The sequence below is a fragment of the Lissotriton vulgaris genome, chromosome 1_2, assembly GCF_964263255.1.
Source record: "Lissotriton vulgaris chromosome 1_2, aLisVul1.2, whole genome shotgun sequence".
Classification (NCBI taxonomy): domain Eukaryota; kingdom Metazoa; phylum Chordata; class Amphibia; order Caudata; family Salamandridae; genus Lissotriton; species Lissotriton vulgaris.
Genome location: NC_141686.1, coordinates 299,836,058 through 299,857,407, shown reverse-complemented (window position 1 = coordinate 299,857,407; position 21,350 = coordinate 299,836,058). Strand labels below are relative to the sequence as shown.

Sequence of the window (21,350 nt, the reverse complement as noted above, 5' to 3'; positions counted from 1 at the left end):
TGTATGTTTAATGCTACAAGGTCATCATTCACAAAGAAGGGGAGAGGGTCAAAACAAATCTCCACTACCCGAACCTCCTGGTATAGCATTTAAACACACAAAGGGGTAGAGAGGACAACAACCAACATGAGTAAACAAACAAGCAGTGACACAAATCGAGTGTTTTGAAAAACTGCCCTCACACACACACAAATGTGTGTGACATGCTTCATCATCGGGTCTGCTTACAAAACGCCCTGGCGTAACCACGCACAGGGCGGAGCATAGGGAGGGGGAAACAAAATACAAGGCAACACAAAAAGTGACAAGACAGTGATAACCAATTGAGTGTTACCCTAAGACTGGGTGTAGTGATAGACAAAAGCGCAGTGGATAGATAGTGATATTAAAACTGGCTCATGGATAACTGCCAGACCTTTATTCGTAGGTTCCACAGTCAGGATTAAAAATAATGAAGGATGGGAAGTGTTTATAGGGAAAATCAAGTTCCCAAAACACCCCTCCTTAGACTGCAAAACCAACATGTTTCGACCGTCTTATAGTGCCCCCACTGAACAGGTCACGTTGGTCTTCTTCAGGACATCTATCAGACCCAGTCTATTCTCCCCCCTTACCTCAGTCAGGAAAATTAATGGGGAAGTAAACAGATCAGTTGATCAAAACTATGTGGAGGTAAATTCCGCCATCACGGGGTACAAATACGAGTTAATTGGTAGATTAAAATCGAACAAGCGCCAGGCGGGGGGAGCTCCAAAGAACACAACTGTTCCGATGGAGGTCCAAACACCACTCGTGCCCGATCCTAAGGCGCTGCAACAAGGTCCCAGCCTGTGACAGGAAGCACTGGCAATATTGAAGGCATTATTTTAAACTTGCATTGCACACAGTATAACGCAGATACCAAATTTGAAAATGGTTTAAGATAAAGTGCTTCCAAAATATAGATTGTAGTAATCCCCAGACTGTACATAGTGCAGCCTTTTGTAACTGTCCATAAAAGCACACGCGTCACAGCTCAGCTGGAACCTCTCTTGCAATAAAACTGTCATCAGGAAGCTTCAAGTAATTACACCTATTAATGCCAAAACGCTTCCAGGAACATTTAAATTTCTAGCAGGCACCCTGGCAAGAAGGTTTGTTTAGCTATCTGCCCCTCCCTGTATTTCACAGCACAGGAGACTCCCTGCCTGACACTTCAGCTAAAGCATTTAAACTCTCGGTAGGAATTACCCATCCCGGGCGGGAAGTTAGAAAAATATGGGCAATAAAAATTGTTTATTACATTAAACTTGGGAGGAGCTTAGGACTTGTGAGGCTTTTTTGGGTTCAGAGATGGATGCTGTTTTTGGGGAGAAGCAGGGTGTTTTTTGGGGTCAGGGATCAGTGGAGGTCAGACATTGAAAGGGGTTTTAGGGTTGGGGAATGGGGAGATTAGGGGCAAAAAGGTTTTCTAAGGATCAGGAATAGGCAGAGTTTAGGGGTGTAGAGGCTTTATAGGGTTCATAGATGAGTGGGTTTAGGTGTGTTGAGGTGTTTAAGGATTCAGGGATGTGTGGAGTATGAGGGTTGTGAGGGGGTTGTAGGGTTCAAGGATGGGTGAGTTTAGGTGTTGTGAGTGTTTTTGATGCTCAATGAAGGGCATAGTTGAGAGTTGGTGAGGGTTTTTTTAGGGTTTAGGACTAGGTGGAGTTTAGCGGTTCTGGGGTGGGTTAAGTTTAGGGTGGTGATAGGTTTAAGGGTTCAGGTATGGGTGGAGTTTTGGGCATTGAGTGGTTTTTAGAGTCAGGATTGGCTGTGATGGGTTTAAGGGTTCAGGGATGGTGCAGTGTTGGGCGGTGAGGGGTTTTAAGGGTCAGGATTGGGTGAAATTTAGGGCTGTGAGTGGTTTTAAGGGTTCATGGAAGGGTGAGGTTTAGGGCTATGAGGGGTTTTAAGGGTTCAGGGAAGGGTGAAATTTAGGGTGGTAATACGTTTTAAGGGGTCAGGTATGGGTGTGTTTAGTAGTGGTGAAGGATGTTTTAGGATTTATGGGATAGTGACGTTTTGGGGGTAGTGAAGGCCTATAAGTGCTCAGGACTGGGTGGGGCTTAACTGAAGAAAGGGTTTTTAAAGGTTCATGGATGGGTGTTGTTTGGGGGCAGAAAGGGTTTCTAGACTTCTCGCTTTGCCACTGGATTCAAGTTAGCCTAGCTATTGAGGGGTGTTAGCCCAAAACCGGTTCCAGGATGCTTTTTCCGGTCCAGGGAAGACCTTGTTTGACTGTTATGTGGACTGTTCCCATGAAGCACAGGGTCAAGACTGATTTGCATATGGCTGGGTCTGAAATGAGGTGGTGAAGAGAGTTAAAGAAGGATGATGGATTCAACCCAGATCTGTGACTGGGGCGAGTGTCTGAAAAGTTTTAGTGCTTTGTTCATCATCTCTTTGTGTTTACTTTGTTCGCTATAAGTCCTGTGCTTTCTTTGCCACTTGATTCAAGCTATCCTGGCTGATGAGCAGTGTTACTCCGAAACCAGTCCCAGGCTGTTTGTTTCCGGTCCAGAAAAGTCCATTCTTCGCATTTCAGGCTGGACTGTTCCCATGAGGCACAGGGTCAATACTGATTTGCATATGGGCTGGGTCTGAACTGGGGTGGAGAAGTGAACTAAAGAATAATGATGGTTTCAACCCAGATCTGTGACTGGGGGTGAGTGTCTGAATAGTTGAATAGTTTTAATGTTCCGTCTATCACCTCCTTGTGTTTGCTAACACCCTGACGTAAGTCAGTTCAGTATGATCTCAGCTGCAGTCTGTCCCCTCACACCCCTTTCTTCTGACATTCACAGAAACACTTTTCTTTTCTGAAGACTAACATCTACCTACACATGGCGCCCAAGAACACTTCTGGGAGAATCACGACCATTGTCCGCTGCGGGATCAGTAAGTAATCAATGTACTGACCTAATTTTTAATGCCTTTATATAAATGGAAATCCAGCAGTTGTATCAGGGCAAGCACATAAATGAATTTACCCTAGGGTAATACATGGTAAGTTAAAGTGAATATCTTTAAAAGAATGTTAAGATGTACAAATCACAGTTGTGAATGAGATTCTCTTCCACCTCTGAGGACCTCTGAGAATGTCATGGGGGGGGGGTTCAGGTCTTCTTCAATCACACCCCAATAATCTCAAAGGCAGGTTCAGATGCCGTCAGATGTAGCTCCTTCCTGGTAGCGGGCCAAACTCAAGGCTGCTGTAAGGAACACCAAAGACTGTAACCACTAATGCAAAACCAGGTGGCACTGGTAACTTGAAATTATTTGAAAATCAAGGCAAAGGCTTTTCTCATGTTGAAATGCCTGTGTAGGAGCAAAGAAGCCTAGAATGAAGAGGCACCCATCAGACAAGATGGAGACCGGTGCAGTAAAATGGAGACAGCACAAAACAATTGCTCAAACAGGCGAGGGAATGCAACTGTCACAAAGGTCCAGAATATGCTACACCAGGTTCAAGCACCCATGCACAGGGGAGCAATCACACTCCATGACTGATGAAGCATTTGCTGAACTCTCTGAAGGTATTCCATCAGCGCCATCCAGCATGGGTCGCACATGCCCTCGTTTGCCCAGACTTTCCCACAATCTATTTGAAGACCTGGGGAAACTTAGAGACACTTTGATGAACCAGTCGCACCTGCAGTACACTGCGCAAGCATTCGTTAAACTTCTACGGACACATGTTCTTACATGAAGGTATGCACCAGAACCTAAGAGGGCGTAAGCTCTCATCTCAACACCAGCACCTGCTCGTTCTTCGACATGACCATAAATGTGAGTAGTCACGATTGGAGAACTGTGCAAGTGTGCTCATGGAAACCTGTGTTGGTGGTGTTTAGTGCAGACCCATATCTAAAACATACTCTGCTTACTTGGATGAGTGGTCATGTTGTATGCATCACTGGTATTTCTAGTTGCCCCTGGTAGGCTCATGTGCTATTTACATTTGGATGATCCTGAGGTCTATTCTCCACAAAATACACCAGAGCCTGAAGAGTTTGGATTTTGTCAGTGAAAAAAAATCCCTGTTTGAGACACCAAGAATCACTAGGTAGTGGTGAGGACACTGATATCAGGCATTTTGAGTCTAAATAGGATTTTAGTCCTGATGAAGATTACCACAGCATTGAAACATGTTGATTGTCATGAATTAGCCCATACAAATAAAGTTGTTTTTAAAATAATGCAGACATCAAAATGAACGTTTGTTTCGTGGACAGAAACTTCTCCCACTGCTTTTATTCCCTTTCACTTGGTGCGCCATCTGATACTATCCATCCAATAAAGTCACCATCATTTTATTAGTCAGGATACACAGTTTCGTATTCACAATAGTTCTCATCCCTCCCGCCTCCTTTGCCAAATCCGGGGACACACAAATGATCAGGAGCCCAGGTGTTGTTTCACACTATATTTGCAGGTGTTGCCTCTCATTTTTTCAACCCTTGTGTGATTGTGGGCCCTATATTTGATTGTCTTTTCCCTATGAAACTAGGAGCTGCCTAATGGAAAGGGCTCATGTCCTACCTACTCCCAAAAAGACACTAAGATTCTTTCTGAACTCACGTCAGAGACTCATTTACGTTGAGTCCTACCTGGAGATTTTGGATGCTTATTATTTTTGACTGAGAGTGATCCTCTCTTGTCAGTGGTGATGGCCAGTCTGGGGGTTATGTGAAGTTTGGTGGCATCAGGACATCCTCTAAATATGGCAACCTCTGAATATCCTCCTTTGTCTCCTTTTAACCATCTCAAAAGAGGGGCAACCACAGTCCTGATAACCTGGGGTTATCAAATATCAAATCCCTCCCCCTTTCATAGGGAGTTACTGGTGCGCATGCTATTGCTGGACAGGTACAATGCAGACAACATGACCTTTCAGGCCTGGAAAGAGGGTGGTTGTGGCGCCTTCTGCGACTTGTACTCCAATTAACATTTTACTACGGCAACGGAGGTCGGAGGGTCAAATACGTTCTTGAGAGACTTATCATGGTCTCTGCGGCACGCATGCACTGTTACTGAAGAGCGACCTCCATCCAAAAATAGTGTTTACTACCTATAACACAGTGGAGCAGCATCCACATAGACTTTCATGGTGTAAATTAGCTTTTACATGTCATTTCTGCTGTCCATCCAGTACAACGAGTATTTGAAGACTCTCCACACAATCTGAAACGTGAGGAGAGGAAGTCTGGTTAGGTGATTGACCTTACTACCAACACAGAGGAGCCACATTTGTACGAATTTAAGTCGACTTATAGAGGAGGACCGTGACCCTTACTTCCTTACAAGCATCTACATCCTTTGCCTTGAAAAAGTCTCTGTGAGACGAAACACGTGTCGGCGGTGTGAGCTGTGAAGTTTTTTATATGGTTATGGATTTACAATAAAGATTTGGAAGAATACATTTTGGTTTGGATCTATGAACTTTGAAATTTATGGAAAACATTGGACATTATTTATCTATGATTGTGGATTAACACAGGATATACTTCGTGGTTTTGTTAAAACCTTCTCTAGGATGTTATAGATCAAACAATAACTGTACGATAGGGGGAGTGCTGTGTGGACTGCTCTCATTTTTTCTCTGATCTCAGGAATGTCCAGTACCAATGGGGTTATCAAATATCGCATCCCTCCCCTTTCATAGGGAGTTACTGGTGCGCATGCTATTGCTGGACAGGTACAATGCAGACAACATGACCTTTCAGGCCTGGAAAGAGGGTGGCTGTGGCGCATTCTGCGACTTGTACTCCAATTAAAATGTTATTACTTTCAAGGATGCGCAGGGGGTTGAGTTGGGCACAGGTCTCTTCTACCACTATGCCAGCCTAACCCAATTAGCCAGGGAGACCTGGACCACCTTTCGAGTGGAGCCAGCGTCTTTCTGCACGTTGGGTATCCTTTTGACCTGTGGGTCTGGTCAGCATTTGGTGTACTCATCCAAAGGTATGGTGGCTGATGCTGCGAGATGCCCGTTGCGTACTTGGATGACTTGGGATGAGGGGGCTCCACTGGCAGACATGGACTGGTTGTACATATGTATACTTACCAAAGCAGCTTCTAGCAATGCTCGATTTAAGTCAATTCACTACGATTTCCTGCTTCGTACATATACCCCTGAAAATGCAAACATATCCCAGACACGGTCGGACACCTGTCCGCATTGTGCGAGCCCAGGGGCTTACTTTTTACCCCTGGCCTGGGGGTGTTGGTTCGTGCAGGACTTTTGGGTGGAGGTGGCTGACAAACTAGTACATGCAACCTCATTGCAGCGCTCCATAACCCTGCAGTCTTGCCTTTTGGTTAATAAAAGCAGACATAAGGGGTGCAAGATGGCAGACAAATACCTTCAGCTCAAGATGTCCCTGCCCGACGCAGGGTGGCCACAACATGGATAGGTCAGCATGCCCCAGAGATTGAGAGCTGGCATAGGGATGTTGAGGAATGGACACTTGCGGAAGAGACTCACATGCAAATAAGTAGGAGAGATGAGAAAGTAGAGTGTTGGGGGCCCGGTTATTTAACAGGGGGTCCGGGCAGAGCGTGGGCCTAGTGACACGGACCAAATAACAGACACCCACACAGTACTGTGCTGGTATGGGCCGGAAGTCCCGAGCGACCCCGGCCCGTTTATTTAAGCTCTCTCGCCACTCCTGGCCAGAGAGTGATACACTGTTTGGTGGTGCTTCCTGTTTCTGCCACCAGGCATAAACACTAGACTGCTACATCCCATTCCAAATCAGTTCTTTTGAAAAAAATCAAAGATTAAAGTCTCTAACACACAAAGTTAGTAAGTCTCTGGCTTGGCCGAGGGTTAGGCCGAGGGTTGTATAGTCGCCGACGACTTCGGCAATCGGGTGTGGAATCTTGTGCCCTGCTTGATGGTGATGATGGCACAGAGCTGTTGGCCGGTGACCTACTTGGGTCAGCTGTTATCAGAGTTAACTCTGCTTCTATGGGCGCCGGATCTTCCGGCTGTTGTTCTGCGTCAGTGGTCGGTGGTATTTGTTTGAACCAGGACACATTACGTGTAATGATTTCGCCACTTTTCTCCGCCTTGACAGCGGTGCCCTTTGTAGCCTTCACGACCCATGGTTCGGTTTCGTAGGGGGTTCGGAAATTTCCTCCGGGTGCCTGGTTCATATTAGTACGAGGTCCCCTGGGACTGGTAGCCGGGAGTGAGCTCTCCGCCTCCGGCTGGCTCAATCGTTGTTGATGCGCCTCCGATCTTGGGTTGCTTGTGGATCGTACGGCTCAGGAGCCCAAGTATCCGTCATGGGCAACATGTCCCGCCGTGAGCCAGCCAGCATGAGTGACCACGGGGACCGTTGGGTGGTGCTGTGTGGGGTGCTCCTGTTTTCGCGTAGGAAGTGCTGGAGGGATGCTTCTGGATCCTTTCCTTCCGCTGTTGCAATGCGTAGCACTTAGTGGAGTGGTGTGGCTCACTGGTTAGAGGCGGCAGACCTGGAAGCAGAGGACGGCCCGGGACCAGGGTTCAATCACGAACCGCGGCAGGGTCGTGAACCAGGGTCAGCGGACTCGATAATTCTCGCCTCGGTGCCTACTCTAACCAGGGATCACACTCGGCAACTCTGGGCATTAGCTTGCCTCATCTCCACAACGGCCCCCCTAAAAACGCCGGGGATGCCTGGTTTCACCTTGGATATATTTTTTATGTAAGGGTATATACCCAGGCAGACTTTTAGTACAAAAGCTGGCTATTTAAAGAAACATATTTATATAAGCAAAAATGATAAAATTAGTACAATGGACTGGAGTGATATCAAAAAAGATAATTTTTAATTTCAATATAAAAATGGATAGATACATATAATTCGATATACACAGATTACACAATAAAAATTCTTAATACTTTATGTGTGACACACAGCCCTATTCTCCATAGCCAGAGAACTAAATTTAAGGAAAAAGCTTTTTTTATATATCGTTATGTCTTCCTAAATATATATTGAAGAAAAGCCACATAAAGTATTAAGAATTTTTATTGTGTAATCTGTGTATATCGAATTATATGTATCTATCCATTTTTATATTGAAATTAAAAATGATCTTTTTTGATATTACTCCAGTCCATTGCACTAATTTTATCATTTTTGCTTATATAAATATGTTTCTTTAAATAGCCAGCTTTTGTACTAAAAGTCTGCCTGGGTATATACCCTTACATAAAAATTGTCTTCCCTGACCCAGGAGTCCTATCCATATCAGGGGGTCCTTGATACCTACAAGATATTCACCTTGGATATAACCAGGAGGGAACATCTCACAGGGAAAGCCAGGACGGGTTCCCCAGCGGTCTATAGCGCCAGGACGCCTCCGGGTAGCAGTGCGCTTTACAAGTCACACGCGAGAATGGTCGCTTGTTCTTGTAGATCCTTCAGGATGACAATACGCGACCCTCTCAGGACAACACCACTGTCGGCAATGCTTAGTTCTCCGTGAATCCTCCAGACTTGCCCTAGTCGGGCTTTTTCATCCTCGCTCCAGCCTTCGACGCTTTTGAGGAATCCTCCCCACGATCCACTCGTCAGGGCTTGAACGACTCGGCTGAGCACCGGATCGGTGTCGACATGTGGTTTGATCTCGTCAAGTGACATTGCCCGTGGGCACGATCCTTGGACGACCATGTTGACAAATTTCTCAGTTTTTTCAATTTGTGTCACGTCGGGCTCACTAACAGGTGCAGGATGACGAAATAGGAAGTATGCAGGGTTTTTGGCTCCAGGACGGTACACTAGGTCCATCTGATACTGTTGGATCTGTATGGCCCACCGTTCTATCCGCGGGGGCGGATGTGGGGCAGTCCCCTTGAATAGGGGGAGGAGAGGTTGGTGGTTGGTCACCACCCGGAAGGGGTGTCCACTCACATACAGGTGGAAGTGATTGCAGGCCCTCTTCACTGCCAGCTACTCTCTCTCGATTTGTGAGTATCGTGATTCCACGGAGGTCAGAGCTCTGCTCGCAAACGCGAGAGGGGCCCATATGCCTGGCTGTGTTTCCTGGGTGAGTAGCGCCCCTAGCTCAACGGGGCTGGCGTCTACTAGTATCTCGGTAGACTTGGCAGTGTCAAAATAGGCCATCGTGGTGCTGTCTGGCAGCGCTGCTTTCACTTGGGTGAACGCTTTGTCTTCGGCGGCTGTCCACCTCCAGGGTTTCTTTTTTTGTGAGGTTCCGTACTGGTTCGGCGATGGTTGCCAGATTCGGAATGAACCTCGCACAGTACGTCGCCATCCCCAAGAAGCTCCTGACTTCAGATGCGCTCGTCGGGGCAGGAGCGCCCTGAATGGCTTGTGACTTTCGAGGGTCCACCTTGATTCCTTCGGAGCTGAAAACGTATCCAAAGAACCCGATCGTCTTCTGAAAGAATTGGCACTTTTCTTTGTGGAGAGTTACGCCATGCTCAGCTAGCCGTTGGAGCGTTGCCCTAAGTTGCCGGTGGTGCTCTTCGACTGTCCGGGAGTGAATCAGAATGTCATCGCTGACATTGAGGACCCCTTGGAGTCCTGACAGGATTTCCTTCACTGCATTCTGGAAGATTTCGGCTGCAGATGATATGCCGAAATTGAGCCGCTTGTGTCGGCGGAGCCCTAGATGAGTCGAGAATGTTGTTATGTATCTGCTCTCCTCCGCTAGTCGTAATTGGTGGTACCCCGCGTTGAGGTCGAGTTTGGAAAGTCATTGAGACCCATTCAGGTTGGCCAGGATATCGTCGACCGTGGGCATGAGGTGTCTCTCCCGTTTGATGGCCCGGTTGGGCATTCTCATGTCTATGCAGATCCTGATTTGGCCGGGTTCCTTCGGCTTCTCAGCTATAACCATGGGCGACACCCATGGAGTGGGGCCTGACACCTTCTCTATATCTCCTGGTTGTTCCAATTTTACTAGTTCCTGTTCCACTAGTGGCCTCAGATGAAACGGGATTCGCCGATGTCGCAGCGCTGCCGGCTGCACAGCTCTGTCAATGTGGAGTCGTATTGGTTCTTTCTTGATGGTTCCTAGCCCTTTAAACAATTGCAGAAACAGCTCTCAGATGTCCTTCTTCTGAAGTGTTTTCACTGCGTTTGCAAACGCTATTAGTTGAAGGTCCTCAGTGGTGTAGCTCCCCACTAGCAAGTCTGCCTCTTTGTCGACGACATGAAACGTTGTTGTCACTTCCTTGTCTTCTGCTTTGACTTGGACCACCATTTTCCCACGGAGAGGAAGGGGCTTCTGGCTTCTGTAGGTGAGGATTCGAACCCTGGACGGGGTGAGTTGCGGCCTTGGTTTCAGGCTTTTGTAATGCTGGATGCTCATCACATTGATTGTTGCTCCGTGTGTCAATCACCCCCGTCACTGGTGATCCGTCTATTTCAATATTGCATTTTGGTTGTGGTCTCCTTCTTCGCTTCAGGTCACTTGCGAAGGACACGAAATAGCACTCCTCATCTTGGTTCGTCACGGAGTCATCCAAGCGGTGCTGGCTGCGAGATGGTGCCTTGGTTGGTCGGGAGGTTGTCAGTTCTTCCAACGAAAGATGCCTTACTGCACCGGTCACCGACTTCCTTCCAGCCGTGCTCTTGCTTCAAAATCCTCCCCAGCACACGCTTGCGAAATGGTTTGGAGTTCCGCACTTGGAACACGTCTTGCCCCTCGCTGGACACCCATCCTGGTTGTGTTCCCCTCTCCCACAGTACCCGCATGTGGCACGTCGTGCTGTTTTGGCAGACCACCTCCCCATTGCACTTCTGGATGGTGTACGGACGGCATCTACCAACTCAGTCTTTAAGTGCGCCTGCGCTTCTGCTTGCGAGTTGAGTGCGGCCTCCATCGCCACCGCTCTCACATCGGACAATTCATGTGAGTGTGCGAGTATCATGATCTCTTTCAAGGTGATGCATGGTTGCCGGAGTATAAGCGTCCTCAACAGCTTGTTTCGACATCCTTGAATAAGCTGCGCCGTGACTTCCTTCGTCTGATCATCTTCGGTGCACGTGCTCACCAGTTCCCGAAGTCTTGCGTGGAAGGTGTCCATGGTCTCTCCTTTTCTTTGTCTGGACTGCCAGAATTTAAACCGCTCGTAGTGAGGGTTGAGTTGCGGATCAAAGTGAGCATTCAGTGCCCGGACTGCAGCGTCGTAGTTGTTTGGTGCGCCGGTGTTCGGGAGGAGAGAAACTAACTTGTAGATTTCATCCCCTCCAAAGTGTAGGAGCAGCAACCTTTTTACTGCCCCGTCCGTTTCTCTGGTCGCAATGAAATAATTATTAAGGCGTCCAACCCAAACTGCCCATCATGGGGCCGCTGTCGACGGGTCAATGAGTTCACTGAAGGGTGGCAGCGCTTGAATCTGCGAGTGTGCTGGCGGAGGGGGTGGTTGCGCAGGTACTGCACCCTGCGGCTGTGCGGCATTTGCGTCTGGCGGATTTGACATGGTGTGACCTAGTGCGGTGTACGCTCACTTGAGTGGTTCGCTGCTGTTGCTTGTGCCAATGCTTGTTGTACACTATTGTTGTTGGTTGCTTCACTGTGCCTCACTTTGGCCAATGCTTGTGGATTTCTTGCTATAGGCACCCTCTACTATCCTTTGCTTTTGCCACTGCTTGTTTCCTTGGCTGGGTGATAAATCAGCCTGGCCAGCGTCTGGGGTAGCTTTCCTCCCTCTTAATCTGGCTCTTTACCCACGTGGCGGCAGGCGGCTCGAATGCTCGGCCTGTTCCCCAGTTCGTCAGCGTTTTGCTAGCGTTGCTCTGAGCATGCCTCTTCAACGCGCATGCGCGCGTGCCTCGTCAGGGCATGGGAGCGTCTGGGCGGGGGCGCTGCCTTCTCGCGTGATGCACGCGCTCTTCACTAACTGTTCCCGGTGAGTCTTTGGGGCCTTCAGCCGTTTCCCTGCTTACCGGCCTCGCGGCGGTCTACACGGAGCTGCGGTCTTCACTCGCTGCAATTGCCAGGTGCGACGGGCACGTCCCGCTCCTCCGCGGTGACTCTGCTCGGCACTCTTCACAGCTGGGGCAGTTGCGGGATGTGTGGATAGTTGTATCCCACCCTCATCGCCAACGTTGGGGGCCTGGTTATTTAACAGGGGGTCTGGGCAGAGCATGGGCCTAGTGACATGGACCAAATAACAGACACCCACACAGTATTGCGCTGGTATGGGCCGGACGTCCTGAGCGACCCCGGCCCGTTTATTTAAGCTCTCTGGCCACGCCTGGCCAGAGAGTGATACACCGTTTGGTGGTGCTTCCTGTTTCTGCCACCAGGCAGAAACACTAGACTGCTACATAGAGGATGACCTGAAAATATAGAGGGCCCTGGGAGACATGTTTGTGGGTAGTGGTGACGTTTCAAGGAGTGGTGTATCTACTGACATGGAAAACTAGCGCCTCGAGTGGTCTTGTGATGGATTTGAGGAGTGCCACAAGACTGGGGAGAGGTAGATGCTTCTGTTCTGCATTGATTGATGTATTGCCCCCTGAGGGCAGCTGTTGTTGCATATATTGATGTGGTTCTGTGCTCTTTTAGATCCACTGAATGATATGGAGAAGGTTTATGGCTGCAATATTGGTTCACCTGAACTTATAAATTAAGGTTTTAAGAAAAAGAATTATGGCATCACTGAAGCAATACACAAATCAGACTTTGGGTCAACTCTAGAGGCTGAAGTCATAGTAGATGACAGTCTAGTTTACTGTGGCTCTGTAATGGCCCAGCAGGGTCCAGGTCCCTAAATATGTCGTTGCCATGCATTCCCTTTCCTATGCAGGTCTTAATCACGCATATGCCTTTACCATGCATGCCTTTACAATAAAAAGGTTAGTTTATATCAGGTAAGTGTATAAGTTTGTATGTAGATGTATACATATTCACTGGAAAAAAGCAAAGGTTAAAGTAACATTATAGTTAGGTGAATATATCAGTGACAACATTAACCCGTTGGCCGCGTGGGTAATTCTCCCACTATGCTGGGGGCGCGCACAGCACCCCGGTGCTCGTGACGAGCTCACCTCGTCATGAGCCTCAGTGGCCGTGTGCTCATGACGAGCGGAGCTCGTCACGGCCACACCCGTTTGTGTGGAATGCTCAGCACAGTGGGGAAATTAGCCCCACGTGCGAACGTTGGAGCCGTTATGACGAGCTCAGCTCGTCATGAGCACACGGCAACCGTGGCTCATGACAAGCTCAGCTCGTCATGAGCATGGGAGGGGGTTAAGCCTTTGAACTAAAGAAACTCATATAAATTCAGAAGTTATAGTGAGCAGAGCTAACTATAACATGCACTGCTTATTACACTACACATTACGTCACTCATGATATGTTCAATTACATCATTTATAACATCACTGACGACATCTCAATTGACATCACCGATGACATCACTGATGACTTCATCTAAGCTTCTTTTGTGCACATTGCTCAAATGTTTAGAAGTAGTGTTTTGTAAAACTTGAAGTTTTTTCAGAGAGCACTGATGAATACCAAAATAGAGGGCATTGCAATAATCCAACCTCCATAGAACCAAGGCTGTGACCATTAATTTTTTTAATTCAAATTATATGAAAGGAAGAATCTTCCTAATCTTGCGCAGAAGAGATGTGAGGTCATCAATGATGTAATTTGAGATGTCCTCAGTGATTTCATCAGTGATATCCCTGACTATGTAATATGAGAGGTCTTAAGCAGTGCATTGCAGGGACGTAAGTTATAGTTAGCTCAGGTAACAATAACTGCTGAATTTCACTGGTTTGTACAAGTAAAATCTAAGTCTAATTATAACATCGGTTTAACCTCTGTTTTTTTCAATTACTTTTTAAAGTTTCCTAAATTCTATTTCCCAACTATAACATCCCTGTAACCTTTGGTTGTTTCAGTGAATTTCAATGGTTGTTTAACATTATTTCATAACTATAACATCCCTGTAAACTTGGTTTCTTTCAGGGAATTTCTAAGGTTTTTAAAATTGTATTTCCTAACTTTAATCTGTTACCTTTCAGATTGGGTGTGTGAGCGCCTGTATATATTGACTAGTGGGTTTGTGAGTGGCAGTATAGGTCTGTGAGTGATTTTCTGAATGGGTCTGTGAGTGAATCTGTGAGTGTCTGAGTCAGTGTGTGAGTGGGTGTCTGAGTGGGTTTGTAAATGGATGTGAGAGTGCATGAGAGGGGGAGGGAATGGGTTTGAGAGTGCCTGAGTGGGTCTGTGAGTGGGCACACAAGTGTCTGAGTGGATGTATGAGTGTGTATGTGGGTCTGTGAGTGGGTGTGTGAGTACCTGAGTGGGTCTATGAGTGGATTTGTGAGTCTGTGAGTGGGTGCATGGGTCTGTGAGAGGGTGTATGAGTCTCTGAATGGATCTGTGAGTGGGTGCATGAGCCTCGGAGTGGATCTGTGAGTAGGTACATGAGTCTCAGAGTAGGTGTGTGAATGGGTGGGTAAGTCTCTAAGTGAGTCTGTGAGTGGGTGCATGAGCCTCTGAATGAGTATTTGAGTGGGTGCATGAGTGTCTGAGTAGGTCTGTGAATTGATGCATATGTCTAAGTGAGCCTGTGAGTGGTAGTGTACATGTCTGAGTGGGTGTGTGAGTGGGTATGTGAGTGGGTGCATGAATCTCTGAGTAGGTACGTGAGTGGGTATGTGAGCCTGGGAGTGATTCTACGAATGGGTGTGTGATACTCTGTTGAAGTGGGTGTGTTGGTTCATGAGTGTGTAAAAGGGTCTGTAAGTGGGTCTTACAGACCCACTTACAGACCACTTACAGGCTTTGGGGCATATTACCAAGGGGGGCGATAGGCAATTATCGCCGATTTAGCAGCCGTTTTCGGCCACTAAGCGACGATAATTCTATCGCCCTATTAGCAAGCTGTCGCTAACTGTGGTTAGTGACAGCTTTTAGGCGATAGCGAGCGGTTTGGGGCCCGCTTTGCATGTAAGCGATGTTTATCACTAATGACATGCAAAGTGGGCGAACCCAACCAGTTAGCGATTGAAAGCAGTCGCTAACGTTGCTTTCGCCTATTAGCAAGGCAGGCATAGCGTTGGAAATATTTGCACTCAGCGCGAACATCTCCAAATGCTAACACCTGTCCAGACCAGTTCTTAGCCATGTTATCCAATGGGATTCGTCGCTAATGCGTTAATATCGCTGTATTCTCAGCGATATTCACACATTTCGCCGCTATCTCTGGATATTTAAGCACAATGGAGAAAAATGTTGCTAATAGCATGTTTTCTCCGCTAACATATCCAGCGATAGGCAGCGATAAAAAAATCGTTGCTAAGCCTATTTAGCTATAAATATCGCAACTTGTTGGTAATATGCCCCCTGGAGTGGGTCTGTGAGTAAGTTCATAAGTCTCTAAGTGGGTTTTTGAGTGGACGTGTGAGTCTCTGACTGGGTGTGTGATTCTCTGAGTGGATCTGTGAGTGGGTACATGAGTGCCTGAGTGTGTCTGTGAGAGGGTGCATGACCTTCTGAGTGGGTTTATGAGTGGGTGGAAGAGAGTATGAGTGGGCCTGGGAGTGAATGCATTAGTCTCTAAATCAGTCTGTGAATGTATTAGGCTTTTAAAAAAATTGGCGATATTCATACATTTCTGGCGATGTTATACGGGGTGCCACGATGAACGTTGCGAAGATCGCACATGGAGAAAAAAAAATATTTCTCAATGTATTTTACCTAGAAGGATTCCCTCAAACACTGCTATATTCCAACCATGTACCCTAACCCCTTCTATTACTTTTAATAAATATTTAGAGCCCTCGATTAATCGCTAAATAGTCGCAAAGTATTTACCACCCAAGATATACAAATTTGTTTTTCTTTAAATATCTCAAAAACTACTAAACAGATTTACATCAAATAACAAAAAGTGTTCTTTGTGGACCAAGAGCTACCTTTCTGCCAAATTTGGTGCAATTTCGACCAGAGGTTCGGGCAGAAGTTGTGTCTAAATTCTCTAAGGTAATTAACATTGGAAACACAGTTTTTTTACCGCTCCTTTTTCTCAACTCCTGATGGATGAATCATCCCAAAACTTTCCATGGAGAACTAGACCCAGCAGGGCACGTTTTCTGGGAAAATGTTGTAAAGATCTGTCAAATGCATAGCTGCCTAGAGTTATTACTGAGAATCGTTTCAGCTTGATAATTTATACTACACATGAAAGAGGGTGTACACCACATACTAACCCATGTAGGCATGCTTGTTTTGCTTCAGAAGAAAGGGCTGTCTGTAAGTTTTAACTACAGTATGAAGGGTGCTGGGTTGTATGTTCTTTAGCACCTTCGGATCCTGACTATTTTCAGTAAATAGTCTCTTTTTTGTCCACTGTTGCATGGGATGTACACTTTTCTTAGTAGATTCTTTTGAATACTTTTTGGTGTATGTCTCATGAGATTTTCACTATTTGAAAACAGTGGTATAGAAGTAAGTCTGTCCATAGAGTAAAAACTGTTTACAGTATTCAGTTCGTTACTGATATCACCTCCGTTTCGACTTTGGGTCGAAACGGAGGGTTAGTAGCGTGTTCATGAATCTTAGGAATCATATCAATGTATGGAGTGGATGGGTTCTGTTTCAACAAGTATGTTTTTTCATCCTTTCCAATGATGTTCAGCTCCATTGCATGGTCAATGATATTTGTGAGGACCTTGGTAAATTCCATTGTGTTATCAAAAGACAATTTAGTATAAATTGTGGTGTCTTCAACATGAGCTTGAACATTTTCCAAATAAAAATCTGTGTCCATGCTGACCATGGCTCCCCCTTATTAGCCTGACATGTGGGACCCGATTCACAGAACTAACAAGACAAAATCCTAAACTTACTACTTTTGGTATTCACAAAAGTTAGGATTTTGTCTTAAAACAGACTTAAGACAGACTTAAGTTAGGATTCTGTCTTAAGTCTTTCTTAAGTCTGTCTTAAGACAAAATCCTAACTTCTGTGAATACCAAAAGTAGTAAGTTTAGAATTTTGTCTTTAGTTAGTTCTGTGAATCGGGCCCATAGTTATTTCTGACTTAGATGCAATTTGTTCCATGTTTTTTGTCTTCCAACAAGGTTTTTTCAAAATTGTTTGTAATTCTTTTTGTACGACTGTTTCAAATGCATCCAGTACTTTATGGCTGATGGGTGGACAAATGGTGCTCCTTTGAATGAAAAACATAAGGAATTCAATTTGAAAGTACTACGTGTTTTAATTTAATGAAGAGTGCTGGCTGGACACGCCCTTTACTACTTGAGGACAGCGCATCACTTTTCTATTCGGTGCCCGTGAGTGGGGATTCTAAATCATCGTCCCAGGCGGCACACTTCAGATCTAAAATGTATCTGTCTGTTTGATTTCAGTGCTTGGTTCAGTCGAGATATAATACCTTTTGTGAATGCAGGGTCCAGTATCACTTGGAGCACCTGAGGTTCTCCTGATTCTTCTGGGAACGACCAACAGATGTCCTGTGGTCTGTGCGAGATGCTGACGTATTGCAAAATACTGTCCCTCACCTTTTGCAAATTGTTTACCCATTTCCCCCATTATTATGTTTGAGCTTGTAAAGCGCACTGTTACCCGGAGGTTTCCTGGCGCTGTGTAACGCTGGGGAACCAGTCCTGGCTTTCCCTGTGGGATGGTCCCTGCTGGGAGTCCCCAAGGTGGAGCCAAGCATCCCCGGCGTTGGAGGGGCTGTTGTGGAGATTAGGCAAGCTGATGCCCAGAGTTGCCGAGTGGGACCCCTGATTAGAGTAGGCACTGAAGCGAGAATTATCGAGTCCGCTGACCAAAGTCCACGACCCTGCCGCGTCGGGAATTGAACCCTGGTCCCAGCCGACTTCTGCTCCCGGGTCTGCCGCCTCTAACCAGTGAGCCACACCACTCCCCCATGATATGAAGACTTAGTTTAGGAAGAAGTCATGACTTCAATCAGCCAAGCAGAGACATTGACGGAGTCCCATATATATGCACAAAAGGGCGCTACCACCAGATTGAAAGGAGCTTGGCATAGGGTGCCCAACCTATCACCTGTTTGGCAGCCCTCTCACACACCGAGGCCACCTGCAGAACCAAAAAGAGGGTACCTGCTGGAAGCGCTCACCAAGCCATAAGTAACTCGAGAGAGGTCAGCCACCTCAACGGAACCTGACAGGTATCTCTTTTCCCAACCGAGGCCATTGTCGCACCACATTGAGGCATATTGCAAAAGGCCAGCCAGATGGTACAATTTTGGGTCGAGAAGGTGGAGGCCGCCCCAGCTCGGTTCCAATTTAAGCATTTCAAGGCAAACTCCAATTCTCTTACTTGCCCACACAAGGGTCACTAAGAGGCTATTGATACTCCGAAACAGCAAGGGTGGTAATGAGCAGAATGACTTCTGGCACAAGTTATAATTAGTGCTACTAACTACAACCACTAAATTTCTGTATTCATTTATTTCAAAACGTTAATGTTGTCACTGAGAAATTCATCTGACTATAACGTTAATTTAACCTTCAGTTATTTCAGTGAATTTATAAGGTTTTGTTTTTATCGAAAACACATATTTTATTTTTATTATTCAGCAGTTATAGTTAGCTGAGCTGACTATAACTCTCGCCCCCCAATGCTCTGCTTATGACCTCACATATTACATCACTCATGAATTCTTTCAAAGCATATTTAAACTCCTAATCTTGTATTATTCCTTTAAAAAACATCTTTCAGACCGATTTCTGATTTTAGCAGTTCTGTGGGACATTGCAATGACATCGTTAACCGTGACGATCGTGCCCTTTCCATAAAGTGAAAACACAAATAGGCACACATACTACAGTATTTTACACACTAAGGGTTTATTACTGTACACTTCAAACTCATGCTTTTCTAGTGTATTTCGAGAACAACCTTTTCTAAAACCTATTTTCTGGTTTCGCATTGAGGCCGGAGATCGCAATGACTTCATTAATCGTGATCCCCGCGGTTCTTCACGAAAGCTAAAAGCAAAAGCAGGAATTAAATAGCCACCACCACATAAAATAATTGTAACTGTTTAATTAATTCTAACCATCACAGTTGATAACTCACTATATAAATAACTCTATAAAAACATTTATCAATATCTCAATAACTATGTATTATCGATTCATTGATTTTTTTTTTATATTTCCACCAATAATTGTGACGACGTTGATAGTCGCCATGTCCCATGATGGTACACAGGGAGGGGCATTCTGGCGGTCACCGAGTTGCCTCGAATATATCGTACAATTTTGGAAACATAACTTGTGTCACCAACCCCTTCATTTCTCAACCATGGGGTCAGGGTATCTCCACCCTGACCACTTATGTGGCCTTTCACTGAAATTTTCAGCCCTGGGAACTGTTACTATAGACAAAATCCTGGCCGCAACTTTCTGTTCAGATTACGTCCAGCCAATCAGAGCATTCTCGTGGCGCGTGAATTCGCATTTCATCGCGAAACCTCCTTGAAATATACACGGCCAGAAATATCATTATAAATTTAAACTTACATTTCTCAACAACTACTGAATGGATTTACACAAAATAAGCAAAAGGCACTTACTTGAACCGACATCTACCTCCCTGCCAAATTTGGTATAAGTCCTTTGAGCGGTTCAGGCTGTAGGTATGGCTAAAGGTTCCTATTGGAATTAACATTACAAACGTAACCATATTTCGCACCCCAAATTCTCAGTCCCCACTGCACACATGACCCCCAAACTTTCTATAACAATAGTACCCACCATGACACTTTTATGGGAAAAATTTATGAAGATTGGACAAACGAGGCCAAAGTTATAGCCAAGTCAAAAAATTATTTTCCCAAGGAAACTAGGTACTAACTATAACTACCTACTGGCGACCACCCATTGGATATATATATATATATATATATATATATATATATATATATATATATATATATATATATATATATATATATATATATATATATATATATATATATATATATATATATATATATATATATATATATATATATATTGATTACCAATCCAATTCCTTCGGATGAAAGGAAGGCACTGACACCGTGACTTTAACTCAAGGAAAGATTTAATCCGACATGCTGCACAGACGCGTTTCGACGGAAGCCTCCGCCTTGCTCACTTAACTCTGTTGTAATTGGCATACGTTTTTATAATGCATTACATGCTGACACATCACGAGCAGAGTCATACAACATGATAGGCTGTTAGTCGTTATGACAACGAGTGAGTCATGGCTAAACACACTAAATGCATAGACACAGAAGAGTCTGTAGTTTAACGCACAAAAACCTACATGGTAACACGTTATTCCTACTACTGACATTTACTCACAAATAATGCACGTCAAGTTATATACACATTGTATTAATACATAATATCTGTAAATTCAGTTCTAAATCAAATATGCGTGCCTGCCAAAGTTTTCATGACTAGACGTTAGGTAACGAACAATTATGTTTCATTGTGTCTTGTTGCTGTGTTATAGCCAGTCATGTTACTTCACTTTGGTGTAATTATAAATTAATTTAAATAACAATACCGATTCAAGGTAATGCTACCTGTGCCATTATCTCCAAGTGGACATAATTGCTGCTGTGTACAATACAAAACAACGGTTATAGTCGTGTCTGTGCCTGACATTCAATTGTATGTGCTATAGCTCCATTATCATATGGTTGCATAAGTGTCAAAATTGTGTATCAAATAATAAACAAAATATTCGCTCACATTGTGTCCTAAATACAAAATTAAATGTATGTTTCAAAGGTACAGAGTTAAAACTGGAATGAGATTATATTGTCGGGTAGGGCTCTACTTAGGATTCATAAGTGGACAGTCATGGCTTCGTCTGAGTTTAATCCATTCGGGATTTTTGAATTTAACAGGATTATGTATCTTGACTCAAGACGTCGTAAGGCTAGTCTGCGGTTCCCTCCCCTAGGATTTTTTGGGACACTGTCTATCACATAGTAGGAAATGTGTTTAATATTCCCGTCATGCATAGTATTTATGTGTCTGGCCACAGGGTACGTTTGGTCGTTGTTAGTAATGGCGCGCAGATGCTGCAATATTCTCACATGTGCTTGGTGAATAGTACTCCCAACGTAGCGCTTGCCACAGCTGCAGACCAGAACATATACGGCGTACTCCGTTTTACATGAGTAGCCGCCCCTGATGGTGTAGGGTCTGTTCCTGAATGGTACCTGTACTTCCTTCATATTAAGCCCTTGTTTGCAGGCTTTGCACTTCGTGCATTTTTTGAAGCCTTTCTGAGGTGGGTGCCAAGTGACTGGTTTTTTTAGTGTAGGGGAGTTACAC

The 21,350-nt window shown here is 45.3% G+C and overlaps 1 protein-coding gene across 1 annotated transcript in view; it reads left to right on the top strand.

The window, feature by feature from the left end:
* The window catches only part of LOC147736550 (N-acyl-aromatic-L-amino acid amidohydrolase (carboxylate-forming)-like), a 141,045-nt gene that overhangs the window by 66,819 nt on the left and 52,876 nt on the right, over positions 1 to 21,350 (top strand). Inside the window, exon 3 of the mRNA XM_086953768.1 lies at positions 2,826 to 2,919. Within this exon, the coding sequence (XP_086809894.1) occupies positions 2,826 to 2,919 (94 nt within the window). The remainder of the gene's footprint in view (positions 1 to 2,825; positions 2,920 to 21,350) is intronic.